Source organism: Sebastes umbrosus, chromosome 7 (assembly GCF_015220745.1).
Source record: "Sebastes umbrosus isolate fSebUmb1 chromosome 7, fSebUmb1.pri, whole genome shotgun sequence".
Lineage (NCBI taxonomy): Eukaryota > Metazoa > Chordata > Actinopteri > Perciformes > Sebastidae > Sebastes > Sebastes umbrosus.
In genome coordinates, this window is record NC_051275.1 from 19,982,112 (window position 1) to 20,006,856 (window position 24,745).

General features: G+C 38.8%; 1 protein-coding gene and 1 long non-coding RNA gene across 2 annotated transcripts in view; one reads left to right on the plus strand and one right to left on the minus strand.

Annotated features, from left to right (window-relative positions):
* Positions 1 to 24,745, minus strand: part of LOC119491380 — a 349,936-nt gene that overhangs the window by 184,654 nt on the left and 140,537 nt on the right. The window lies entirely within an intron of this gene.
* The window catches only part of LOC119491374 (solute carrier organic anion transporter family member 1C1-like), a 35,717-nt gene continuing 19,259 nt past the window's right edge, over positions 8,288 to 24,745 (plus strand). Inside the window, exons 1-2 of the mRNA XM_037775332.1 lie at positions 8,288 to 8,603; positions 15,909 to 16,081. Coding sequence (XP_037631260.1) covers positions 15,986 to 16,081 — 96 coding nt within the window. The 5' untranslated portion in view covers positions 8,288 to 8,603; positions 15,909 to 15,985. The remainder of the gene's footprint in view (positions 8,604 to 15,908; positions 16,082 to 24,745) is intronic.

Consider the following 24,745-nt stretch of genomic DNA (forward strand, 5'->3'; position numbering starts at 1 on the left):
CTGACCATGACAATGTGTCTTGTGCTAAATTGATTATCTGTTGCAGCTGCGCTGTCTGTGTCCCTTGTGTGGTGAGTTGGAAGGAGAAGCATTCAGGATTTGACTGAGCACTCTGGACACGGCTTTAAATTGTTTTTACTATATCACAACTTATGTTACAGAAACACTCCCTGAGGGAATTTCTTCACATTTGGCACAAAGTCTAATTGGACTAAAGGGTGACCTGATTAGATTTTACAGGTCAAAGGTAACTGTGAACTCACAAAACGTGTTTTTGGCCATAATTTAAGAATTGATATGCTAATTATGACAACTTCCCACAAATGTCTAATAGGATAAAATTATGAAATGATGACATGGATGTAAACTGCAACTTGACTGGTTGGTGGAGGCATACAACCTAGAGGTGGGAATTCTAGTTATTGGTGTTGCCGTGATGGTAATTTGCAAAGCGTGAGTTGTGATGTCATATTGATATAAAGTGGAAGTGATTTTAAGCTACATCAGGTCTGTGCTGTACGCTTTTCCCCTTTGCTTTTATTGAAATGCATCTGTTTTTAGCCTATTGATGGGGCTGTAAGTTAAAGTGAGGTTTTTCATGTCTGTGATCTTAGTAGCTATTACCCAGTCATTTTAACATTGTGTTGCTGGGTCTTGACTGTTTTAACACTACATTATGGCTAAATCCAGATTGTAAAAAACTCATAAATAACTCTCAGGAAAGGAGAAAAAGAACATTCAACTGTAAATAAATCTCCTTGCAAACTGATATTGTTTACTTATTGATGTTTGACAACATTGGCTACACACTACCTAACTGGGGTCAATATAGCAATAACTTCCATTTCGACAAAAACTACAATTAAAGCTGCAGTAGGCAGAATATTTTTGGTGTGCCGTGCTTAGTATGTCCTCAAGAGATCTCAACATGGTTTCCGGGTGACAAAAATTCTCATTTTACAGCTAAACAGTACACTACAAGATGTTTCTGAAAACATTTGAGGCGAGAAATAGGCACTACAGTAACAGAATATTGATTCATATTTGATCAGCGCTGCCTAGTTTGACCGTTTGATCGGAGTTTGCGAGTGATTGACAGCCGCTCAGAGACGGCAGGCTCCAACTTGGCCCTGATTGGTTGTTTTCCTCCGGACTGTGAAATCTTGCAGATGCAATTAGGAGCACCGGAGGACACAGAGGCACATGACTTTTTTTTTCAGATTACCTGTCTCATGCACTACTGTCAGGATATAGTGACCGTTTTATCAAAATAACTATTTTAAATCATATTTGCTCCAATCTCGCCTACTGCTGCTTTAATACTTTTTAAATTAAAATCCTACAGAGTTGTCACTACATATATGATATGAGTCTGGGCATATATATATTTATATATATATGGAACTGAAACTTGGTTGGCGGAGGAATACAACCACAAGGCAGTAATTCTAGTTTTGTGTTTTCCAGTCCCGTTGGTCCATAACTAGTGAGCTACAGTATAGCCTAGCCTAATCAACATGAAGCACACAGCTCTATGCCTTTGGCCTATTTAATTGTGTCTCTGACTGTATGTGCTGATGACTTTGTAATAAATAATGCTGTTAGATGTTTATGTATTTTCTGCTTGGCTGAATCTTATCTATTTATAATTAACCTCACAATATGTAAAGTGGAAGTGTAGCCAAGTCCAACAATAGGCGTACGGTAACACTGTTCTACACACTATTAAGAGAGCTATGAGTGCCAACAAAAACACCCAGTGCTGCCAGTTCGAAGCCTTCTGTGGTTGTGACAACAAATTTGTTTTCACAGGTTGAGTTTGGAGAGGAAAGCTGGAGCGGGAGCCAAAAAGGGTCATGCACTTTACATCTGATTACAAGTACATCTAATTGGTAAGTAAGTCACACAGCATGACTTAGACTTTACAGTTAGACACACTAACTATTCATTGTTCAGGACCCAAATGTGCTACTTGCTGTGGCCATTCTGTCTACTTTCAATCCCATAGTTAAGTGAGTTATAAGCATATCCATATTGGAAATTACCCTGTTCAGTTGTTTTCAATTGGCAACTACCAGACTGGACAATGCCGTGGTAGCTACCTGTCAATCACAAGGTAGCCACGCCCTAAAGCATACCGTGCTTTATTGTCTATTTGACTCTAATTGGGACCATAATTTACTAAATGAACATCATGCTGTATTGAAGAAGACTTGAAACTAGCGATTGAGACCATAAACTCATGTTTACAATGTTTACTGAGGTAATAAATCAAGTGAGAAGTAGGGTCATTTTCTCATAGACTTCTATACAATCAGACTTCTTTTTGCAACCAGAGGAGTCGCCCCCTGCTGGATATTAGAAAGAATGCAAGTTTAAGGCACTTCAGCATTAACTTCACTTTTCAGACCCGGAGGTTGCCCACTGGGTATGGCACGGCTTTACTCATCTCCACTCGGTCTTTTTTTGGTTTTCCATTAGCAGAAGTTGAGGACGGCACCTGGTCCTTTTTTGGTACCCCCTTGCTCGAGGTTTTTTTTTTTTAACTTGACCCAGATTTAAAAAAATGGCAGCCTGCAAAACTACGCCGTATAATTAAAGTACAGGGAAGTGCAGACGTTCCTCTGCTTGGTTGCTGATGAAAGGGTTCAGAAAGTGTTACGTTGAAAGATGATGTCATGGCAGTTTCAATCTATGCTGATTGCTGAGAATCCCGCCTACACTGAGGGGTACTATCCACAGTAGAAAACAAAATAGAGAAAAGGACCTGGTACCAAAAGTGAGTTAAGTCAAGCTGAACCATGTAGTGGAAACGAGGCATAAGAATATAAGATAAGTTGGTGCTGGATTCGTACTTTGATATCGACATTTACTCTTCACCGTCTCCCTATCCGGCTCATTCTGTGCTCCTCCTATCCTCCACCATCTTTCTGTATCCACAACTATCTCAGAGCTTCACTTCCTCCCCTTCATTCATTCCTCTCGCCCGATAATCCGTGCCCTTCTTACACAGATCTAACCTTGTGACATCTGTGGATAATGAGCATGCATGGGAATCAAGCCTTGTGGGGTCACCACTCACCAGCAGTCACATCTGCACTTAGATCGACATTACTGGATCATTCACATTCTCTCTGCTGTCTTATCTCTTTAAGTCTATGTCTAATTTATAGGCTGCCTCTAAAAGTCCATTTTGGACAATTTCTTTAACGTATTAATAAATGTTTTAGATTGTAGTGCGCTCAGTTTTAAAGCTAGAGTGTAGATAATGGTATCAAATGAAACTACCAAATCATTGGTACCAACCATGTCATACTAGCTTATGGCGAAGGAGGCTAAATAACGCTCCAACGTTATGCTACATTTTGGTGAGGAAAAACTGGCATTGCCATTTTCAAAGGGGTACCTTGACCTCTGACCTCAACATATGTGAATAAAATGGGTTCTATGGGTACCCACGAGTCTCCCCTTTACAGACATGACCACTTTATGATAATCACATGCAGTTTGGGGAAAGTCATAGTCAAATCAGCACACTGACATACTGACAGCTGTTGTTGCCTGTTGGGCTGCAGTTTGCCATGTTATGATTTGAGTATATTGTTTTATGCTAAATGCAGTACCTGTGAGGGTTTATGGACAATATTTGTCATAGTTTTGTGTTGTTAATTGATTTCCAAAAATAAATATATACATATATTTGCATAAAGCAAGCATATTTGCCCACTCCCATATTGATAAATGTATTTGAACAAATACAAAATGTGATTAATTTGCGATTAGTCACAATTAAATATTTTAATTGATTGACAGCCCTAATTTATTTATATATTTAATATTGACTATGACATTCCATTATAGTTAAACTGCTGCATAAAGGAAAACGTATATTTCAAGTACACAAAAATGTAAAAAGGACAAGAACTGCAAAAATATACACAGATGCACACTACTGTATTTACATCAAAGTGTAAAACACAACTATGCACACACACATACACACACAATACTAGGACTTTGTTTGACGATGCACCGACATCCTGGTATCCTTGACTTGCTATGATTGTTTTGTTGGATATGCGTCATGTCAGTTATTTGCCATGTGAGTGCTGTGTACTCAATGCCCTCATCAGAATTAATTCCTCTTCCTCAGAATTCACAAACTATTCTGTATGTTCAACAAATGAAAACATGTTGAACCTCATGCCTGCAGCACAGGACAATGAGCACTTACATGAATGTAAACTGGCAGTGTGTCATACAGTTAGCTGTAATCCATATCTAATCGCATGACATTGGTATTTATGTTTAGGCCAAAGGTCACGGTCACGCCACAGAATTCCACAGAGGAACTGCAAGACACAAAATCGCCTTGATCCTTTCTCCGTCATGATTAATAGCAACTAAATATGACATATAATGTGTTTTTTACTCAGTGTCCTCCAAACAAAGTCACCCAAAAGATATTACATTTTGAGAGGCTTATCCACCTAAACCTAAACCCAACCAAAACTAGAGAAAATTACCACTATCCACACACACTTTATTTAAAAAAAAAGAGGTAATCTACTGCATCACCTTTGGCCCCGATTAGCCAACTTGCTGTTCATTGTGACATGTAGCTTTATCAACTGTGTTAAAGGCATTTATATATCTCATGGATGACTTAATGCTCTTTTAAGTAACATTAAGGTCATATTTTACAGTAAGAAAAAACTTCAACAGTGCAACTAATGCAAATACATTCCAGATTTGAATATAATGCTTTAATATAATTCTCAATTTAGCATCAAATAAAGTTTTCATTCTGTGTGAGACAGGGCTTTCAGGTGAGGATGCTATATTTGTGCAACAACTATAATATATCCTACAGCAGAGTTATCCAAGCCCTTTATATTTCTTGGACCACATGTCACCATAGCAACACAGAAACATGCCAGACTTCACAGGCAGCTGTAAATAAATAAGGCCACATGTTTACTTGTATTATTACCCTTTTCTGAAAGGGGAATTCTTTTTGAAAATGATATGCTTTTGGTTGGCTTTCATCACTCAGAATAAGCATGAATAAAATCCACGAGATCATCAAAATCTGCATTTTTTTATAGGCCATTACTAGAAATACAACAGAAATATAATAATATATTATTATTATTATTATATGAAATATAACATACAATTCAAAATATATAATATAAAAATAGTATTTGATGTTGTTTTTTTATGGTTTTTCAGTGCATACTGTCATCTTTATAAATGTCGTAATAATTTAATCCACTAACTAAACTCTACATTCACGTTATTAAAAGGTAAATTTACAGCTTTCTTAACTATTAATATTAAAACATTTGGGTCAGACACATTTAATGAGTGTGTTTAAAGACATCCAAGGCTGTTCCAAACATATACTTTTTCTTTTTCCTTTTATTACGTACTGCAGCTACCCTTACAAAATATGTACTTTTGCATACAGTATGCATAGATTGGGATGTACTACTTTGTCATAACTTTGCGCCTTGAACTTTGACCCTCTTATATTCAGCGGCTTCTGTCTATGAGCTGTCATCAGGCTGTCATCTGTCTGTCGGCGGCCCAGTCGATGCGACGTATCTTCCGCTGCGCAAAGGATTGTTGGTCAGAATAGCCAGAAAAACCTGCTGGCTTGCATACTGCAAAATGTGACTGGATGTAGTAAGACATTCTGGTAATTTTGAATGCATTTGACATACTATGTACTGGGACATACTGTATTACAATTTTTTTTTCTGGTGTACTAAATAGTATGGTAGTATGGGTATTGGAACGCACCCTTAGTTTCCTGATTTTGAGTTAGACCGGGAAGAAATGTCTCTGCTGCATGAGAGCGCTAATTTTCATTGGTCGGTGAATAAGTGATAAACAGTGATACAGTACATGATCAAGAGGAGGTCAGTGCCATCCAGACAGCCAACTACCTGTTGCATTACCATGGTTACCATACCATCGTTTTTTTATATAAACCAGAGTTTGAATGAGACATTCAGAAAATTCAAGCACATGACAGTGAGTGTTTTTGTAGTGCGTACCGTTTGACAGATGTGAGTGCCAATGAAATCAGATACAGCGTGGCAGGACAGGTGCTGCAACAACATGGTGGAAATATGCGTCTGTTTCAGCATGCTTACCTAAAATGTATCTGTCGTCCAGCAGTAATCACACCCGGAGGAGGAGGTTAAAGTGGTAAAACAATCTGTCCACTCGCAGCACATAGCTGAGCTACACAACATGATGCAGATGTATTTGGTTGATTATGTTGTATATGTATGAATATTTATAAATATGTATGGTTTTGCCTAAACTGATTGTGCATTAGATTGGAGGGCCTATTTGATGGGCGAGTTTTTTTATTTTCATTAGTCAATTAGTCAGAGTCGGAGTTCCCACAAGTCACTAAAGGCAGCTCGGATAACTTCAGTGTTCATTGCCAAGTAGTAATAAAGAAGCAAACCTGGCTAATTCCTTTTGAGTGTGTGAACTTAAAGGTAACTTGGACCACTTCTAGCAAATGAAATTAGCGAGCAACTCGTCTGATCCGGAACTTAATGATATAACTCCATCATGTGCCTATTCTAAACTTAATTACAGAAAGTTGTGAGTAAAGTAGCCTAAACAGGACTTGTATGAAACTACGCTGACATGAGAGAAGAGGATATTTCCGTTTATGCAGGGCAACAGAGAGACGGAACTAAATCAGCAAAATAAACAGTCACTTATGTAAACGTGGACTAAGCGAATTCTCTCCAAAAATAATTAAATCAGGGAAATACAACTCATTACAAAATAGAAACTGGCCATGTGACCGTGACTCAGCGATCAAGAGGGGGAATACACAGCAGAGTCTATGTGATCAAATTTCATAAACCAAATGAAAAGATGGGAACACAGCTGTCAGCCAAATATTATTTTTAACATTTGGGCCTCCACAGATTGTGCGGCGTGCACTACGAGCATCCTTTCATGACACATGATAATGTAAAGTTGGCCCATTTATGAAATGCAAAACATTTAACGGATTTCCTGCTGTGCATCTTAGTTTATAACCTCTGTTTTTGTGAATGTAATAGCATGTGTATGCGTGCGCGCCTGTGCGCATAAGTGCCCCGTACGCCGCTTTGTCACAGTTAATTTCTTTCATGAAACAGTATGATGTTAAAGGGACTGTTTGTAACTTTCAGAAATGCTTGTTAACAGCGACACCTGTGGCCTTTAAGTCATCGAAAGTCAGCGTTGGGCTCGCGCTTGCTCGCTCTAATTAGACATGAACGAGCATCGCTCAAAACAGTGAGGCGACACACGTCAGCTAAAACCACAATATCACTCTATAGTTCATCTGCTTGGCAGTAATGTTAGCTGACCAGACAAAGGTCTCTCCATGAATCAGTGCTGATCTTAGTTTTGGGAGAAACGTTATCGTCTCTGACTGGGTGTCTCCCTCCGGCACCCGGTCAGAGACGATAACGTTTCTCGCTGCGGAGCCCTGTCACTTCACAAGACACGGGAAACCTCTGTTGGTCTGGAGGAGCTGCAGCAGTTATTTCTGCACAAACGTCCCCTGTACATTCACTAGATATTCTCAGAGCTAAACTAACTCTTCAGCAGTGAGGAGTGTGCGCGCATGCACATGTAGAGGTGGAGCGAGAAAGCGAAAACGCGCGCGGTGTGTGAGTGAAGGCAGGCAGAAGAGCAGAGACTCCGGCCACACGCGAGCACGCATATGCGATCGGGGCATGGGATCCCAACCCGGTAGATTTATACGTGTAAGAAGTTACAAACAGTCCCTTTAATTATACACTTTTTAAAGGCTATATGTGAAGTGACCAGCTGGTTGCCATGTTGAGAGCCGTTGGGAGGCAATAGAAAATGCTCCCAATCCCATATTTAGCACCTTTTAAAAGTTTAAATCTTAGTTTTCTGATCATTGAAAGTATGATTTTTTTCAAATGTTTATTGTAAATAACATCACAGCAGCCTATTGACAAATGCATGACACTGTAAATGCTAAATGATTCTAATAAAGTTCAGTTGAATTGTACAGAAATGAGAGAGAGAGAGAGGGGGAGGGATAAAGGGAGGAGAGGGGAGAAAAAGAGAGAGAGGCAGGGAGACACAGGGGCGAGAGACAGAAACAGAGGAGAGAGAGAGAGCGAGCTGTTGCATGGAAGGAGTCCATCTGTCTGCAGAGTCAGTCCACTTTTCGAGCGCATCTCCACGGTGCGTTTTAACATCTCCAAGCTGCGTTTCACTGATGCGCACCAACCGCACATGTTTAAGGAGATAAAAAAAAATCCCCCCATTTGATCTGGATCAGTCTGCCTGAGAGTCACCGTGAAGTCGGCTGGAAATGAACTCTGAAGGTCCACGGAGCATTCATGATAAGAGTCGGCGCTTCTCCTCCTCCTCCTCCTCCTCCTTCCTCATCCTCCACATGAGAAGTTTGACCGGAGCTGGCTGAAGGGAGGCTGTCTGTCTGTCTGTCTGTCTGTCTGTCTGTCTGTGTGATCTCACATTGGCTGTTTCATCTTTGGAGCTCAAGCAACTGGACGACTGTTTCACAGGACACTGAGGTAAATGGTGCGCCTTTTTTTTCTTTTATCCTGGTGCTGTTTGTTTGATATCTCAACTGTATGATTTACAGGATGGCATTTTTTTTACTTCTTTTTATTCCAGTGGTAAATCTATTCAAATACCTGTATCAATGTAACTGTGTTTCACTAATAAATATGTAATTAAAGGCCAATGATTCCGGTTTAAAACACTTTTTTTTATTTTATTTTTTTTATTCTAAGTAGGCCTATGATGCATTATGATGTGATAAAAAGTTTATGTACTGAACTACTGACTTCTGGTTAACACTGAACCGACTGTAAGATGTGCAGGGGGGAAATTCTCAAGGGCATCCTGGTTCAGGAGCCTATATAACAGCAGCATCATGGGTGTTTCCTGAAAAATATAAAACTACAGCTTATAGATCTGCCACAAGCATCATTTGGTAAATTCTGGTCCTTAGAAATACTTCTCAAAAATGTGAAATAACTTTTTGTTTTATTCTCTCAATTGTAAACAGACCTTTGTCTAGTCTTAGTCAATATTATTTGAAAACAATACCTCGATTCTCAGTGATGACAGACCCAAAATCATAAAGCTCTCACTTTTACCAGACCATATTTATCACTACCAGTCATCTTAATTAGTCGTATAAGCAAATGTGGAGTTACTCCAGCTGCCATCAACACCTGCATGGTAACCATCACCAGTGTTGAGAGATCATTGAAATGATGTTCAAACTGCAGCAGAGATGGTGGAGCTGATGTGGGGAGGTTTACGTGGATTACCCACCAAACCTTTTCCTAACCTTAAGCAAAAATCTTAATCCAAACGTAACCATTTTTAATCTCCTTCTTAAACCCAATCTCTTCGTTTAATGGTTGGTATCATGCATGTGTGTTTGACCTTGTTAGCTCAGTGGGTTAGACTACGCAAGGGAAATTCATTTATATAGTACACTAAATGCACAAAGGTAATCCTAAATGCTTTACAGATTACACAAGAAAGAAATTATAAAAGCAAGCAAGAAAAAACACAAACTAAAAACAATAGAAAGCAAACAGGCAAAAGCACACAGAATAAGAACAATAAAACAAACTAAATTTGATTTTTTTAATGATTTATTTAACCAAAAAAAAAGCAAGCAAGCAATCGAAGAACAAAGAAAACATTGATGTCATTGCCTCTCTTGTTCTGGTAAAAAACTATAAGCCCACCCAGGTGCATGCTGGTCCTATACCTACCTATAGCTACCTATATATAACCACAGGTGCTCACAGTGTTACCCAATTCATATTGGTTATATATTATCAAATCATGTTTACAATAAGGTCATTTTTGATACATTTTGAGGTAAATATTGGGGTAATTTGACAGCAATTCCAAAGACACTTCAAATAGGTTACTTGCTAATTATCATCTAATTACCATGAAATTTGTGTTACTGAAATCGTCACAAAGCTGTAAACTGGGCTGTTTTTCTGAGCTCAAGAAAGATTGACCTTACAGAACTGTGACGCCACAAACATATGATCTTAAAGAATATGATGCAATGCTTTAGATTAAACTACCCAGCAGCATATAAAAGGGTTAAAATTAGCCATGCAACCATAAATGTCTACTGCAGTAAAATGCCACACACACATTAATGAATCCAGGAACGTCATAAATAATAGAAAAACACTGACAGGGAACATTTTACTTACTTTTGTACTTTTATTTTATACTTTTGAAATTTTGCTGATAATACTTACTTTTACTTGAATAAAGTTTTGAATGCAGGACTTTTACTTGTGTATTTTCACAGCGTGGTATTAGTACTTTTATTTACTTACTTAGGCTACTTCTTCCACAACTGGCTTTAACTAGTTCTTACAGGTTAAATGCTTTGCTGTTTTTGTTTCCACTAATACCCCTCAATCCATAATGAAGGCAACGTTTTCTGGCTAGTGTGTTGAGTGAGTGTCTTGACCTTTGGAGGGAAAATGAAAGGTTTTTCTTGCTGCAAATTAGTGTTTTTCAAATAGTCCTTTAGTCTTTTAGTTGATTAAATGTTGTATGCGAGAACATGGATAGCTGTTGGTGTTGCCAGTGGCTGCTGAAGTACTCTATAATTCTCAGTAGATTCAGATGGTAATACTGACATCGTACTGCCCTTTAGCAGCATGCTAAGGATTCAGCGGGGAGCTTAGGCATCACCCCTGGAGGTATACTGAACAGTGACATACTGTATGGAGAGAAGACACCATTTCATAGAGATGAAGTAAAAGAGTATAAGACACAAAGGAGGTTGCTGGGCTGCTGGAGGGAGTGAGCAGCACAACCAGTCAGTCCATGTTGATTTTCAAAGAGAGAAAGGGAAGTAATGTGGTGACCATATTAAAGTCTGAGGAGGGTGGTTCATACTTTATATGAAGGAAATAGCTGAACAACAGCAAACATTCACACGCAACGCTTGCCCTAGTTCACCATAGGTACTGCATTTCAATCCTAACTGATTACAAGTGGCCTTTAAAGGCCACTACCTTTAAAAACAAAGCTAATGTTAGAAGTGAGCTGCTTTTATCCGTGTCTGATTTACAGTAGTCAGTGGGGTGCTTACATGTGATTGGAAAAAGTCAATTTGTTTTTCTCATTGGGTGCATTAGTTGTTTGACAGGAATCCTAAACAAGATGAAGTGTGCTCATTCCACCGTACTAATGAACTGTTCAGTGACTTCACCTGTGATAAAGTGTGCGGCTAATGTTGCTTATTGGCCCCCTCTCTTCTTCCTTAGGTACAGCTACTAGCTCGCTACTTTTAAGAAGGACCAGTGTGTAACAATTAGGGGGATCTTTTGGCAGAAATCAAATACAATATTAATAAGTATGTTTTCTTTCATGTATAATCACCTGAATATAACAATCGTTGTGTTTTCGTTAGCTTAGAATGAGCCTGTGGAGGCAATTTGTCTTAAAAATCGAAATCCTACTTAAATCAAAGGACCACTGACGCACCATGGGTGTGTGTGGTTTACGCGTGCATGTTTTTCTGATGATTTATTTAACCAAAAAAAACAAGCAAGCAAACGAAGCACAAAGAAAACATGGATGTCGTTGCCTCTCTTGTTATGGTAAAAAACTATAAGCCCACCCAGCTGCATGCTGGTCCTATACCTGCCTATACCTACCTATATAACCGCGGGTGCCCACAGTGTTACTCAATTCATAAACAAAATACTAATTACGCAAAAAACTAAATATAGGCTACTAAAGCGGGTCCTCTTCACAGAGTCCGCCATGTTGCACTGCCATGTTTCTACAGTAGCCCAGAACGGTCAAACCAAACTCTGTTAACTTTTCCTGCTTGGGCTGGAGTTTGTAGCGTTACTCACTCCCTTCGCCGCCGCTCTCTCTCTCTTGCTTCACCACTCATTTCCAAGGTACACACACACTTTAAGCACTCTACTTTTACAATAACTGACTCTAGAGAGGGCCATTCGCGTTTTTGCGATGGCCACCATAGCAATCATACACACTTGGCACACGGGAGAAGTTGAAATCTACAAAGATACCGCCAAATCCTAAACACTGTTGCTTTAGTTCTTAAAAAGATAATTTTATAATGATAAATGATTATGTTGCAGCAGCGTGAAGCATGTTGGAGCAAAGGACAACCAGCATTACAATGAGTGAATGAGAGCTTGTGATTCGGGGATGTATATTCATTCCTAACCTTTGGGAACAATATATGGTAAAGGTAAAGTAAGCACAAGGATCCTCTTGAGTGAAGACCATTGGATGCACTTTAAAGCTCTGACGCTAGTAAGTAGGCTTGTGACATATTCATATACATACAGTATGATTTTAATATTTCATCATCTATACTGTGGAAGTGATGCTAACAAGTTACCCTAACCTGTAGGAGAGGGGAAACAAATCAATACAACATAGTGTCGCGATATTTTGCATGGCAATATTGTATCGATACACGGACATCAAGTATCGGTCTTTTATTAAACTATTAACCTCTTACAGTAACAATCCAATGGCCCGCTGGTGGGCTATTCTGTCTTTCAGAGGTTGTAGCGGGCTCAGTGTTCAAGCTAGAGTGAAGATACTGGTATCATATGAAACTAAAGAAAAACTCTAAGAAATCAATTGGTACCAACCATGTCATGTTAGCTTGTCAGGAAGAACGCTAAATATCCCTCCAAAGTTACGCAAAATGATGGGGTCCCTTGACCTCTGACCTCATGATATGCGAATGAAAACTCTAGGATGAACACTGTATGTTATTAGATAAAACAGATGTTGAAAAACTGCATAATTGCAGTTTGTTGACATCTGTTAGGTAATAAAACATAATATATCGCAATTTATCTTATAGCAATACTCAGCAAATCGCAAAATGTTTAAAATTGCAATAAGATCGTATCGTGACTTTAGTATCGTGATAATATCGTGGGGCCTCTGGTGATTCCCAAACCTACTAACCTGGTGGTCTAGTGGCTGTAATCCCCCACTTCCATTCCTGCTGCAGTGAATACGTTTGAGTCGGACATCCAGACGTTACATAATGGATTAAATGTCATTTGATATAATACCGTACTGGGTGGGAATGAGAGAAAGCTGTTCAAATGAGTGTAAACATTGGTGGTACACAAGAAATGCAGTGGAATACTGCTTCATATTGGCCCACTTAAAGCTGCTGTTGGTCTAATTCCTCGAAAGTAGGTCAAACCTGTTGTGATTAGCCAGGTCTGGTTCTTCAAGACAGAAAAATCATTCAGGGAGAAATCCAAACGTGTTACATTTGGCACCAGATGCAGTATCATTGACAGAAATGGTGATGTGTTCTTTGCTTTGTGGCAATCACTAAACCGGTCCCCTTGAGCAATTACATCCACTGCTTCACATGACTACTGGAGATGGACTGAGGGGGGAGGAGATGATGATATGTGAAATAAGAAAGATGAGTTAGAGTTAGATGAAAGTATTCATGGAAAGTGAGAGAGAGTATAAAAGCAGCAGTAGAAGGCTTTTGCAGTGAAGCATCAGGAAGTGTTGATTTTGCATCCGCAATAAAAACAATAGCTTCATGGGTGTATTGAACTCTATTATCGTCAGATTGGAAAACACTGCAGCTTCTTTCCAGACTTAATATGTATTGAAAGAATAGGAACCTAAAAACCGAACACAATTCAAACGACAGCAACTCCTACATCACACCGGAGCTATACTGAATGGGAAGCATATGTGAGTGTTTTCCGTGATGACTTTCTTTCTTCGTTTGAGCCACTCTGTTGACTATGATGTCAATATAGCTCAGCTGAAGGTGGCACACAATCATGCTTTGGCACACAAGCGTGCTTTGGCCCTGTTCACAAGTACTGCATGGATACTGCATAGGTTGACTCAGGAATTTCCTGCTGCAAATGCATGATGGAGCAGGTTGGCACAACAGTGAGTTAGTGGGGAAAACGGGTAATACCATGCTCATGAAAGTGGTTAAAGTGAAGTACATGTACATCATCCAGCCATTGTTGCATTTTTCCTTAAATACTGCCCACAGTATAACCATGTGGCGAACAATGGAAGTCTTTCCCTCCTTATGTTTATACTGTATATCTTTACATTATACCTTCAATATTTATATGTAACATACACAAGTCCGACACGTTTATTCCACACATCACTCTCACATGTTGGCCAGCTGAAAATAGATAGTGAAAGGTAGTTGAGTTCTGTGCAAGACAAGCCCAGCTACATTAAATGGCATCATGTTGGCTCTGCATCAAAACTGCTTTTAGTGAACCTGAGCAGTGATCCCACTGTTTGCATTCCTCTGGCCTTATTAGCAGATGTTGGCAGTGGCGATTTTAGACTCTTTTAAGGGATGCTCCAGCACACCTAAATTTCATCTCAGCACCCCTAAAAAATAAGACCATCGGCCGATATTTCTGTCTTTAGGAGGCTGTAGCCAGCTTAGTCTTAAAGCTAGAGAGTGTGATGATATAGAGTGCAGATATGGTATCTTATAAAGAAAATCTAAGGAATCCACTGGTATCAACCGTGTTATGTTAGCTTGTCGGGAGGGAGGCTGAATATTGGTCCAAAGTTAGGCTAAATTCTTCTTTCACGGGGGGCCCTTGACCTCTGACCTCAAGATATGTGAATGAAAATGGGTGCTATGGGTACCCACGAGTCTCCCCTTTACAGAAATGCCCACTTTATGATAATCACATGCAATTTTGGGCAAAAAACATCCAGTTTTTTGCATGCAGTATAAATGCGTTATTATCGCGTTATTATTCTAAAATGGTGTATTTTAATATTTCTACATACTGGGGTCCCTAAACTGTCTTAGAATTGGATAAATTGGGCATGACTGGAAATCTGAGACTCTTGTGGATTCAATGAATTGATTTGTCACCTGGCGCCTGAATTTTGTGTTTTCCTATACATAAATAATGACATTTCCACCATAACTTGATGTAGAAAAGGCATAAATTGGTGCATAAAAATTCACCACAATGCAGGACATGAATTGTTTCTCAAGTTTTCCTGTGGGAGGGCCCCCACACCCCACACTTAATATATCCCCCCAATGTTGAAACAAAGCCTACACCCTTGACTGTACATATCACACTCTCATTAGGGGCTGAGCTGCCCTAAAGGTCCGATCCTAGTTTTACCCTGTTGGGAAAAAAAGTGAATAGTGGCCATTACCTGTACGTCTTAACAGGTAAATTAAGGCAAACATCCACTTCTCTCCCACCAACTCACCTGGCATGGGCAATCGATGGGCAGATCACTGACAACAGAGAGAAACATGAGAACATTGGTGAGATTCTGGCACATATATTTCACCCTGTTTACAAAACCTTTCCATACTGCGCGTACGTAGTTCTGGCCTCAAAAGCAACATCCGTTCACCATATCAATCTTAAAGTAAATCGGATTTCCTCTCAAGTGGATTTTAGGTTTTACCACACTTCCACAACACGGGTTTATGTTTCGTAGCATTTGGTCACATGCCGCCAGTTAACGGCCGAACAATACAACAAAGTATGGTGTTGTGTAGCTCAGAGTTTTTGATACTGTGGCTTAAAATAGTTAGCTGTAAATGAAAAGCTTTTGTTCTGAAAAAGTGCACACGTCAACCGTGTCATTACGATGTTTAATTGTGATTTAAGTCTTAAGATCTCAAGAACGCATACAGGGACTATTGTTTGTGTGCGTTTGTGTGTCAGTCTCCCCTCTGCTGGCTGCCGCAGACATGTTTCTGTTTTTTTGTGCCGAGGATGAGAAGTGGGTCACATGCTTGAATTATCCATTTGCAGGATTGCATGCATCAGTGCCAAGAAATTGCATTACGTGGGAGACTTCTGCTAAGGAGACACAGAGACGCTTCTGAAGGATGGAGGTGGGAGCTGAGCAAGGACGCACGCAGGGGAACGGACGCAGTGACGCCGCCGCCAAAGAGCCGCGCACCTCTCCCTGCACCAGCCTGAAGGTACGCAAACTAACATGTCTAGGAGGAAGGACACCTATTTCTCTTGTAGATGCTGCGTGTGTGTGTGTGTGTTGGGGAGGGGTCACATGCTCTCTTAGTATGTACGCTTGCATGCATCTGTGTGTGTAGAGACCTGTACTAAGTAAATAACCAAATTACACTCCAACAAGTTACTTCCACAAGGATGATGTGCGTATCCATGAGGGATACTGTAGTTTTGAACCTGTGACTTCTCTATCTTAATAATACACAGGCATTCGTATAGGATGCCAGAGGCAATGAATCATGTTTCTATCCATCACACTGTAGTCATATAATACAAGGTTCTGCACTAATGCAGCACATCTGGTATGTATGCATCTGGCAAATACACCAGGCACTCGGTCTGGGTTCTCATAGGTTTTGCTGACGTTACTAATGTAAAATGCAGAATGAGAGGCCTTCTGTGCTCTTTACACATACTAACATTACTTCTTTTTTTTTTTTAAATGCTCATGTTACGTGTGTGAGCGGGGCTTCTGTGCTATTGACCCATAGTTGATAGTTGTTAGTTGATAGTTTAGGACACACAGATAATTTCTCATTACAGCTAACTTTGTGTACCATCATTGCTGCTTCTACACCTGCTGTTTTCTCACTGGAATATGTGTCATGTTCATAGACTATATAGGAAGTGGACGTAGTCACTGTGATGTCACCCATTGGTTTGTGGCCTGCCGTTTTGAAGCCTCGAGTTTGGTATTTTGGCCATCGCCATTTTGTTTTGCAACTAGAAGTGACATTAAAGGGTGGAGCTAAGTGCAACCCAACACTGAATAAGACATTTTTACTTTACTTTTCTAACTTTCATGAACTGAAAAACACACTGTGAAAACGTTAACTCCCAGACCGGTCAAAGCTGTGGTAGCAACCCGTCAATCACAAGGTAGACACGCCCTAAAGCATACCCTGCTTTATGGTCTATTTGACTCTTAATGGGACCATAATTTACTAAATGAACATCATGCTGTATTGAAGAAGACTTGAAACTAGCGATTGAGACCATAAACTCATGTTTACAATGTTTACTGAGGTAATAAATCAAGTGAGAAGTAGGGTCATTTTCTCATAGACTTCTATACAGCCAGACTTCTTTTTGCAACCAGAGGAGTCGCCCCCTGCTGGCAAATAGAAAGAAAACAAGTTGAAGGCACTTCCGCATTGGCTTCACTTTTCAGACCCGGAGGTTGCCCACTGGTCTTGTTAGCTAGTCAGAGACAACATTTGTCATCAAAGTGTGGCGTGTAGTTAAAAAATGAGTGCCACATGCACATTTACCTCTAAACAGTGTTTTACTTGCTTTCAGCAAGTTGATTTATTTCTAAATACTGAAAATATCCATATACTGTATATAAGTATCATGACTTTGCGACGAGTTTTCCACCCCGCTGCTGCACGATTGTTTGTTAACAGGAAACTATTGGCACGTATCTTGTTACCACCTTTATGTAGAGCCTTACCTTCTGCCAAATGAATTCTGGAGGAGAAGGCGAGGTTGTACAGTGCTGATGCTTCCTTCCTTCCTTTCGCTCACAAAACAACACTGAACCGATCCAGTCTCCTTTATTGTTCTTTGTCCAAGACGTAAAGCTTGGAACAGCGTTTGACAAAACAAACTCACATCAAGATGAGAGGTAGGCCTGCTGTAGTTGCTGTTTCAGTCGTATCACAGTATCGTAGCAGTGGACGGAGTTTGCTCAGTTGTTCTTAGCACTTCAAGGACGTGTCATCCAAAGTGCATTTGTTGACCTTAGAAACAGCAATTGACAAACCAATGTTAATTTAGTAGCTGTTCTGAAGCTGTTGATCATATCACATGAACTTCATGATTTTGTCCATGCAAAGTTTCAAATCATGTTTCTATATCTATCTGTAATGTGAAGCACACGCAGGAAGAGTGTGAGTAAAATTCAACGGTAACTTGAATGCATTAACAGTAGCTTACTGTTATGAACATAGCAGAACAGAAAACAATAGGGCTTCTGCTGTGACTTTGCCATTTGAAGAATGACTGTTTATAATTATTGATAAATTAATATATGCAATTTTTATACACATGGAATTGAAAGATTTCAGATGTGATGAGCTGCCTTGAGTGAATGAAACTAGTGGAAACCACTTCTGAGAGCTTACACTGTCAGTGATTGACTGTTTGTTCGGTACAGTTAATATTGCAGTATAAGACGACTTTTGAAAGAGAAAAATTATACAATCTTTTTCTTACAAATGAAAATTCATAAGCAATAAAATGCACCATTGCTCAATACAATACGTTCTTCAGTTTTACTATACTATAGCCTCTCTTGGTCTGGTATCACCAGTAGCATAGGGTGGCTAATGTTAACTGATGTTAGTGTGTGACGGACATAACTGAGTCAATTTGCTAACTTTATGACTCACATGTTTTTGGGCATATAGCTGACAGTAGAGAGATGACAGGAAAAGGGGGGACATAGAGACGTGGAATGACCTACTCGAAGGTCCACAGCTGGAAGTGAAATGAAGATTTGGTTTGTGGTCAGCCCCTTAACCCCTAGGCCACCAGGGTGTCTCAATACTTTTGCTACTGATACACCATATTTAGCATTTATTTTAATTATCCGTTAATTGTCACTTGTGACTGCAGGGCAGTTGATTCTGAATATCTACATAGATGGTGTACATGGGCCCGTAGAGCATCTTTAAAGGGAAAGTTTGGTATTTTTCAGCATGGACCCTATTTTCTCATGTTTTTTTTTAAATTAGTCCAGTATTGAGGGAGAACGCTGAAGCCGCGAAACAGGCTGCAATGTAATCCTTTGGTGTAATTGTGCACCGTCAATTTACTTCCACTAGAAGTGCTTGTTTTTGCCACTGACTCACATTTGTTATTATCAGTGTCTGAAATCTCGCAAGGGGTTGACTTGACGCTGGAAGACAACGGTGGAAATGTGAGTGAGCGTTGGAAAGAGGAGTGCCACGAGAAGAGTTTGTTTTAAGATTCTATCTAAAAGATTTTCAATGTCATTGCTGAATGTTTAGATGATTTCGACTATGCGGATGCAACGCTACAAAGCTGATTTCTTTGTGTTCTTGAAGAGTAAAAGTCATGTAGAGATAAAGACCCTTGAATCCAGCAAACTTAAGCTAATGACTGTCAGCAACTACATGCTTTTTTAGATTAATGTTAGTCTTGTGTCCCCTTGTTGCCATAGTGAAAATGTCACAATGGTTATCAGCGTTTCTTTCTAAGAAAATAAGGCAGAACATCCGTGAATCTCACACTGTTATAAATAGACCACCTCAGGATTTTCTTCTTTCTCGTTTCTTTCTTCCACCTCAAACAGCCTTCTGAAAAAACAAAAAATCAAAAAACGAGATCAGTTGATCTTGTTGCTTTTCCCCACATGAAAGTGATGCGAGACAATGGAGTTCAAGCAGCTTATCGTAATACAGAACGGGACGGACATTTATTTCTTCTCAGAATTGTTTGGTTCCCTGGCCGGCTGGGTGGGACGTGGCACAGCCCGTTTCCACTTTAATCCTCTGCTCAGTGTTGTTCTCTGCCTCTTTAGTTAATTCCTCCAATAAGACTAAAACGTTGGTGCTACAATGCCACAGGTTTTTTTTTTTGTATGTTATTGTATGATGAATTATTTTCTACTTTTTAGCATCACTCTCACAAATAGCATAAAACTGTATGTGTGGCAGAATCCTGGTGTTAGTCTAAGCATATTAGACGGGTGACATCAATGAACTAAGAGCAAAAGCTTGTCGCAGGTCAGGAGGAGGCTTTGTTTAAATTTTCAAACAGTCTGCGTGTGAATCCCTCTTCAGTGATCTTTAATCACAAGGAGGCCGTTGCTTATTTGGCACTTGCAAAAAACAATTAAAATAACAGAATGAAGATATCGCATTTTTGCAAATCCCAGAATTAGCAATATGTTATTCAGAAAAGTAATCCATTATTAATTCATAACTTTTTTTACTCATGATTTACTCAACAAGGAAAGTAATGACTTTGCCGTCTTTTTGAGAGATACATGAGAAGATGGATATGTCTAGAGCTGCAACGATTAGTCGAGTGAAAATGCTGTTTTTAGCCTCTCAAATATAGAGATTGTCTGCTTTCCTTTGTTTTATATCATATTAAAGTGAATATCTTTGGGTTTTGGAACTGACAAAACAAGACATTTAAAGACATCACCTTAGACTTTGAGAAACTGTGATGGACATTTTTCAATTCATTTAATCTTGAAAATAATCTGCAGATTAATCAATGATGAAAATAATCGTTAGTTGCAGTTGATTCCCAACCTTTTCCCTTAAGGGACTCCTTTTCTATCATTGAGTAAACTGACGGCCCATGACCAAACGACATATTTTATGGATATTTCATATTATATTCAATGCATAACAATAACAGTACAGAACTCATAAACTGTACAATTAACCCAAATACTGAAGTAACTGCAGGAAGTTTGTGTAAAACGAGCGATTTGGATGAATTTTGAGCAGATTAATTAATTAATAATAATATAATCTCTAATATTGCATCAGAGATGAAGTTTCCTGCTATACTGCTTTTAGGAACCTTTAATACAGTTATCTGTCTGTATTATGTATCATACTTACTTAATAGGCTGTTTATATCTCAAATAATAATCCACATTTAAAAATAACAATTTATTAGTCAATTAATTAATCAATTAGTTTTCTTTACAGAAATGAATGATGGGAGTGGAATGAAATGCTCAGATATGAAATGTGAGCTAAATGTGAAATAGTACAACTAAGAATGTGACTAAGAATGAGTTTGGTGGAAAGAAACCACTGGATATTCTTATAATTCCTAACTTAGATTGTTTATTGGTTTCACAAAAACGTTTTGCTCAGAAAACAGGTTTCCACCAACAAAACGAGTGAGAAGTAGACTGGAAATAGTAAATAAGAAAAGGCTTTTCCTTGCTTTGGAGGGGAATGTGTGTATGCTTGCAAGTAAATCCCCCCCCCAGGAGATGCACATGTGATGAGCTACTTTCGTTAATGCCCCACAGTGGTCAGCAGTCGTCGTCGTCGTGATCTCAGCAGCATTCTGTTTGTGGTGATCCCATCGTATCATGTAAATGAACACTTTGTACGAAGAGAGGTGCAGGTACAAGACAAGTTACTACAGTAAATGTCTTTAATTATCTCACATCTGTTGTCGTACATGCTGAATAGACTTCAACTCAATGCTTCTCTTTCCATCTCTAAGTTTGTTAATGTGCTTTTACCGGCACTGGTATTATAGTCAGCTGCTTCCAATTCAGCTACCACTACATGGTCAAAAGGTCAAACTGCATCCTCAGTGCTGATTATTTTCAGTTCTTGATTTTGTTTGGATATGCTATAGGTGAATAGTACAGTACTTCTAGCCATTGTTCTGTCTACGACCATGTATGTCTTTGCGTGATCATTTTTGTAATGTGACTCTCATGTACGTTTCTTTTCTCACATCAGCACTGGATGCCCAGCAAGGGGACGGGATGCAGTACAAGAACCATGACCAAGGCCACACACCATTACTTATTTACAAGCACTCAGAGAGACTGAAAGAGATTACACTTAGTCTATAGACCGCACAATGGTTTTGATTCTTCTCTTGTCTCAACCGTGCTCGAAACCACACGACCATATGAAGTGGATATAGATCAGAGTCAATGAGGAGGAGAAATATAGAAGCATAAGGAAAAGAAAGAGTTGTGTGAACCTGTATCCTGCAGGCTGAAGTGCATTTTCAAGTAAATATTGAAATAGCAATTTAAATTTTACAAAGTCACATTTTGTGGGTTCCCCATAAGCATTGCTTTTTTTTAAACTGGCCACTTTTAGACTGTATCTGTAAGCAAGTGGATGTATGTTCATTCTCACTAAATGATCCAAATGAGTTGCTTATTTACAGTTTTTTCTTAATCGCTTTGTCACATTTTTCTGAAACAGTCTTAACTTTCTCTAAACTGTAAGTGCAATTGTCACAACTATTTCATGGGACATAACAACTCTATTGCATGTCTGCAAAAGGTAGTAACTCACCCAAACCACTTCATTCATCCTTCAAAACCCAGTTATTGTGTCAGTAAATTGGCCAATGCCACCAAAATGAAAAATTGTTTTGTCATTGTGTGAGCCGGCTCATACTCATCAAAATGTTTGGCAGTCAACCCTGGAAATGTTTCTTACAGTTTTTCTCATTCGCTTTGGCTCAATTCTTGAATGATATTTTGTTTTCAAAACAATAAGTTAAAATCTCTGAACAATTATTTTGTTGTTCACAATAGATCTCATACATTCAAGCAAATTGCAATAGTTTTGACAAGTTCAAAAAGTAAGTACAATTGTCTATAATTTGCACAATGCTGATCAAAACTGATGAGTTGATTCTCAGTGAAATTGTCTTTACAACTTCTAAACATTATTTCATCGTTTGAGCCGTCACATGCAAACTAATCCATTCAATTATCAAAACATGTCAGACATGTATAACCCATATATATCACTGACATGGTGTTACTGTGAGGAGGTACAATTTGTTGTTTTTACTGAACTACTGCAGGTCTTTTCATTGTTACAGGGTTCATAAATTTCATTTTTATTGGCATGGATGACATTTTGTGGCAAATGATCTGTTCACTGTATATGACTTTACCTGAAAGCTCAAAGGTGAATTTCCTTTTCACAGTACATGTAACACATTGCTACAGAAATACTGTAAACACACATGTACCTATCCTGTTTCTGTGTACACAGTATTGCAGCCTACAGTATTGACTTTTTCCAGTAAAGATGGGAATCTAAACAGCTCAGTGCGATACACAATATAGCCTTCAGCTAGACTAAACTGACACTCTGTTTTGTTCTATTTTTTGTTGACACTGACTGCTTACTGTAATATACAAGAATGGCAGTTCTGTGCAGCTGAAGGCTGTTACGTATCACACGGAGCTTTTTAGATTCCGGTTTCAACAACAGGTCACAGTTTACTGGGAAAAGTCAATACTGTAGGCTACAATACTGTATACACAGAAACAGGATGTGCATATTTGATTAAATGTATTTGTGTAGCATTGTGTTAATGTAAACAGAAAATTAACCATTGAGCTTTTGTGTAAAGTCATACAGTGAACAGAAAATTTGCCACAAAGTGACATCCATGCCAATAAAAAAAAATTAATTGTACCTCTCCACAGTATGTAACACCACGTCATAGATATTTATGGAATATACATGTACAGTATGTCTGACAGATTTTGATGATTGAATGGATCATTTTGCATGTGATGGCTCAAACAATGAGTGTTTAGAAGTTATGAAGAGGACGACAGCTTCACTGAGATTCAACTCAAGACATGTGCAAGGGGTTATTGTGCAAATTGTAGACAGTTGTACTGACTCTTTTGCATGCATGTGCCAAAACTTGCGCAATTTGCTTGAATGAATGAAAATGCCAAAACTAACTAATTGTTCAGAGATTTGAGTTTATTATTTGGAAAAAAAATAATTCTCATTTTAGAATTGAGCCAAAGCAAATGAGAAAAAATATAATATTAGCCCACATTCATCCAGCTATTGTCTAATTGGTCTCTCATGGCCCTGGGTTTTTGCTTAGTCTGTTTCCTGTTCTATTTTGAAAGTTCACTCTCCTCTTTTGTCTTGTCTTGTTTTACTTCCTGTTTTAGTGTGTTTTCCCGCCTTTGGGATTGTTTGCCCAGCTCTCATTGGTTTCACCTGTGTCTATATTTAGTGGTGTGCTGGGTCAGGTGATCTGCATTTGTTTCTGGTGTTCCTGGTGCCATTTTGCCGGTGTTCCTTGTGTCATACTGGTTTGTTCTCAGTTTAGTATTTTGGTGTGTTTCCTTTGTACTTTGTATGTCCTCAGCCTGATCCCTCAGTTATTTATATATATAGTTATATTTTTTTCCACCAGTTGTTTGTTAGTAAAGCTCATTTTACCTGCCTAGTGTCTTGCATTTGGGTTCACCTTTTGAACTGAAACTGTAACACAATGCCTCACTGATGTCTAGTTTGTTAGCCTTGGGCAAAAGAGACCTATACTGATTAACACAATTGAATAATTGCTATGCCCCAATTCGTATAATGGTATGCCAGGATTGTCATGGTGGCTCCTGTGTGTCTTCTTGTTGGAGAACTTGTTGCTTAAAAACGCATGTTAATAAATGCGTTCTCAAGACTTGAATTTGAACTTAGATACATCTATAATCTAAAGATACTGTAGTTGTACATTTTGCTTTGTGCTTTGTCTGACATATTTTGAAAATACATACCTAAACAGATAATTAGTAAGATGACTTGAGCGGTCTGTGCCATTGTTCTTTATCCTTAACATTATCTCCACTACTTGCTCAAAGTAGAAGCAAACATGTGACTGTAGATTAGATTTAACTAGTCTATTTCTGACACATTTCAAAGGAAGTTAGGTTAAACTTTATTTTGTTCTCTTTAGAAGCAGTTTATTTCATGATAGACTGGGGATTAATGATCTAATTTCTCAATAAATACTACAAATCAAATCTTGAACATCCCCCAAAGCATACAAATGCAACATGCAGCCATAAAACATAAAGGAAAGCTGGTGTTAATAAAGAG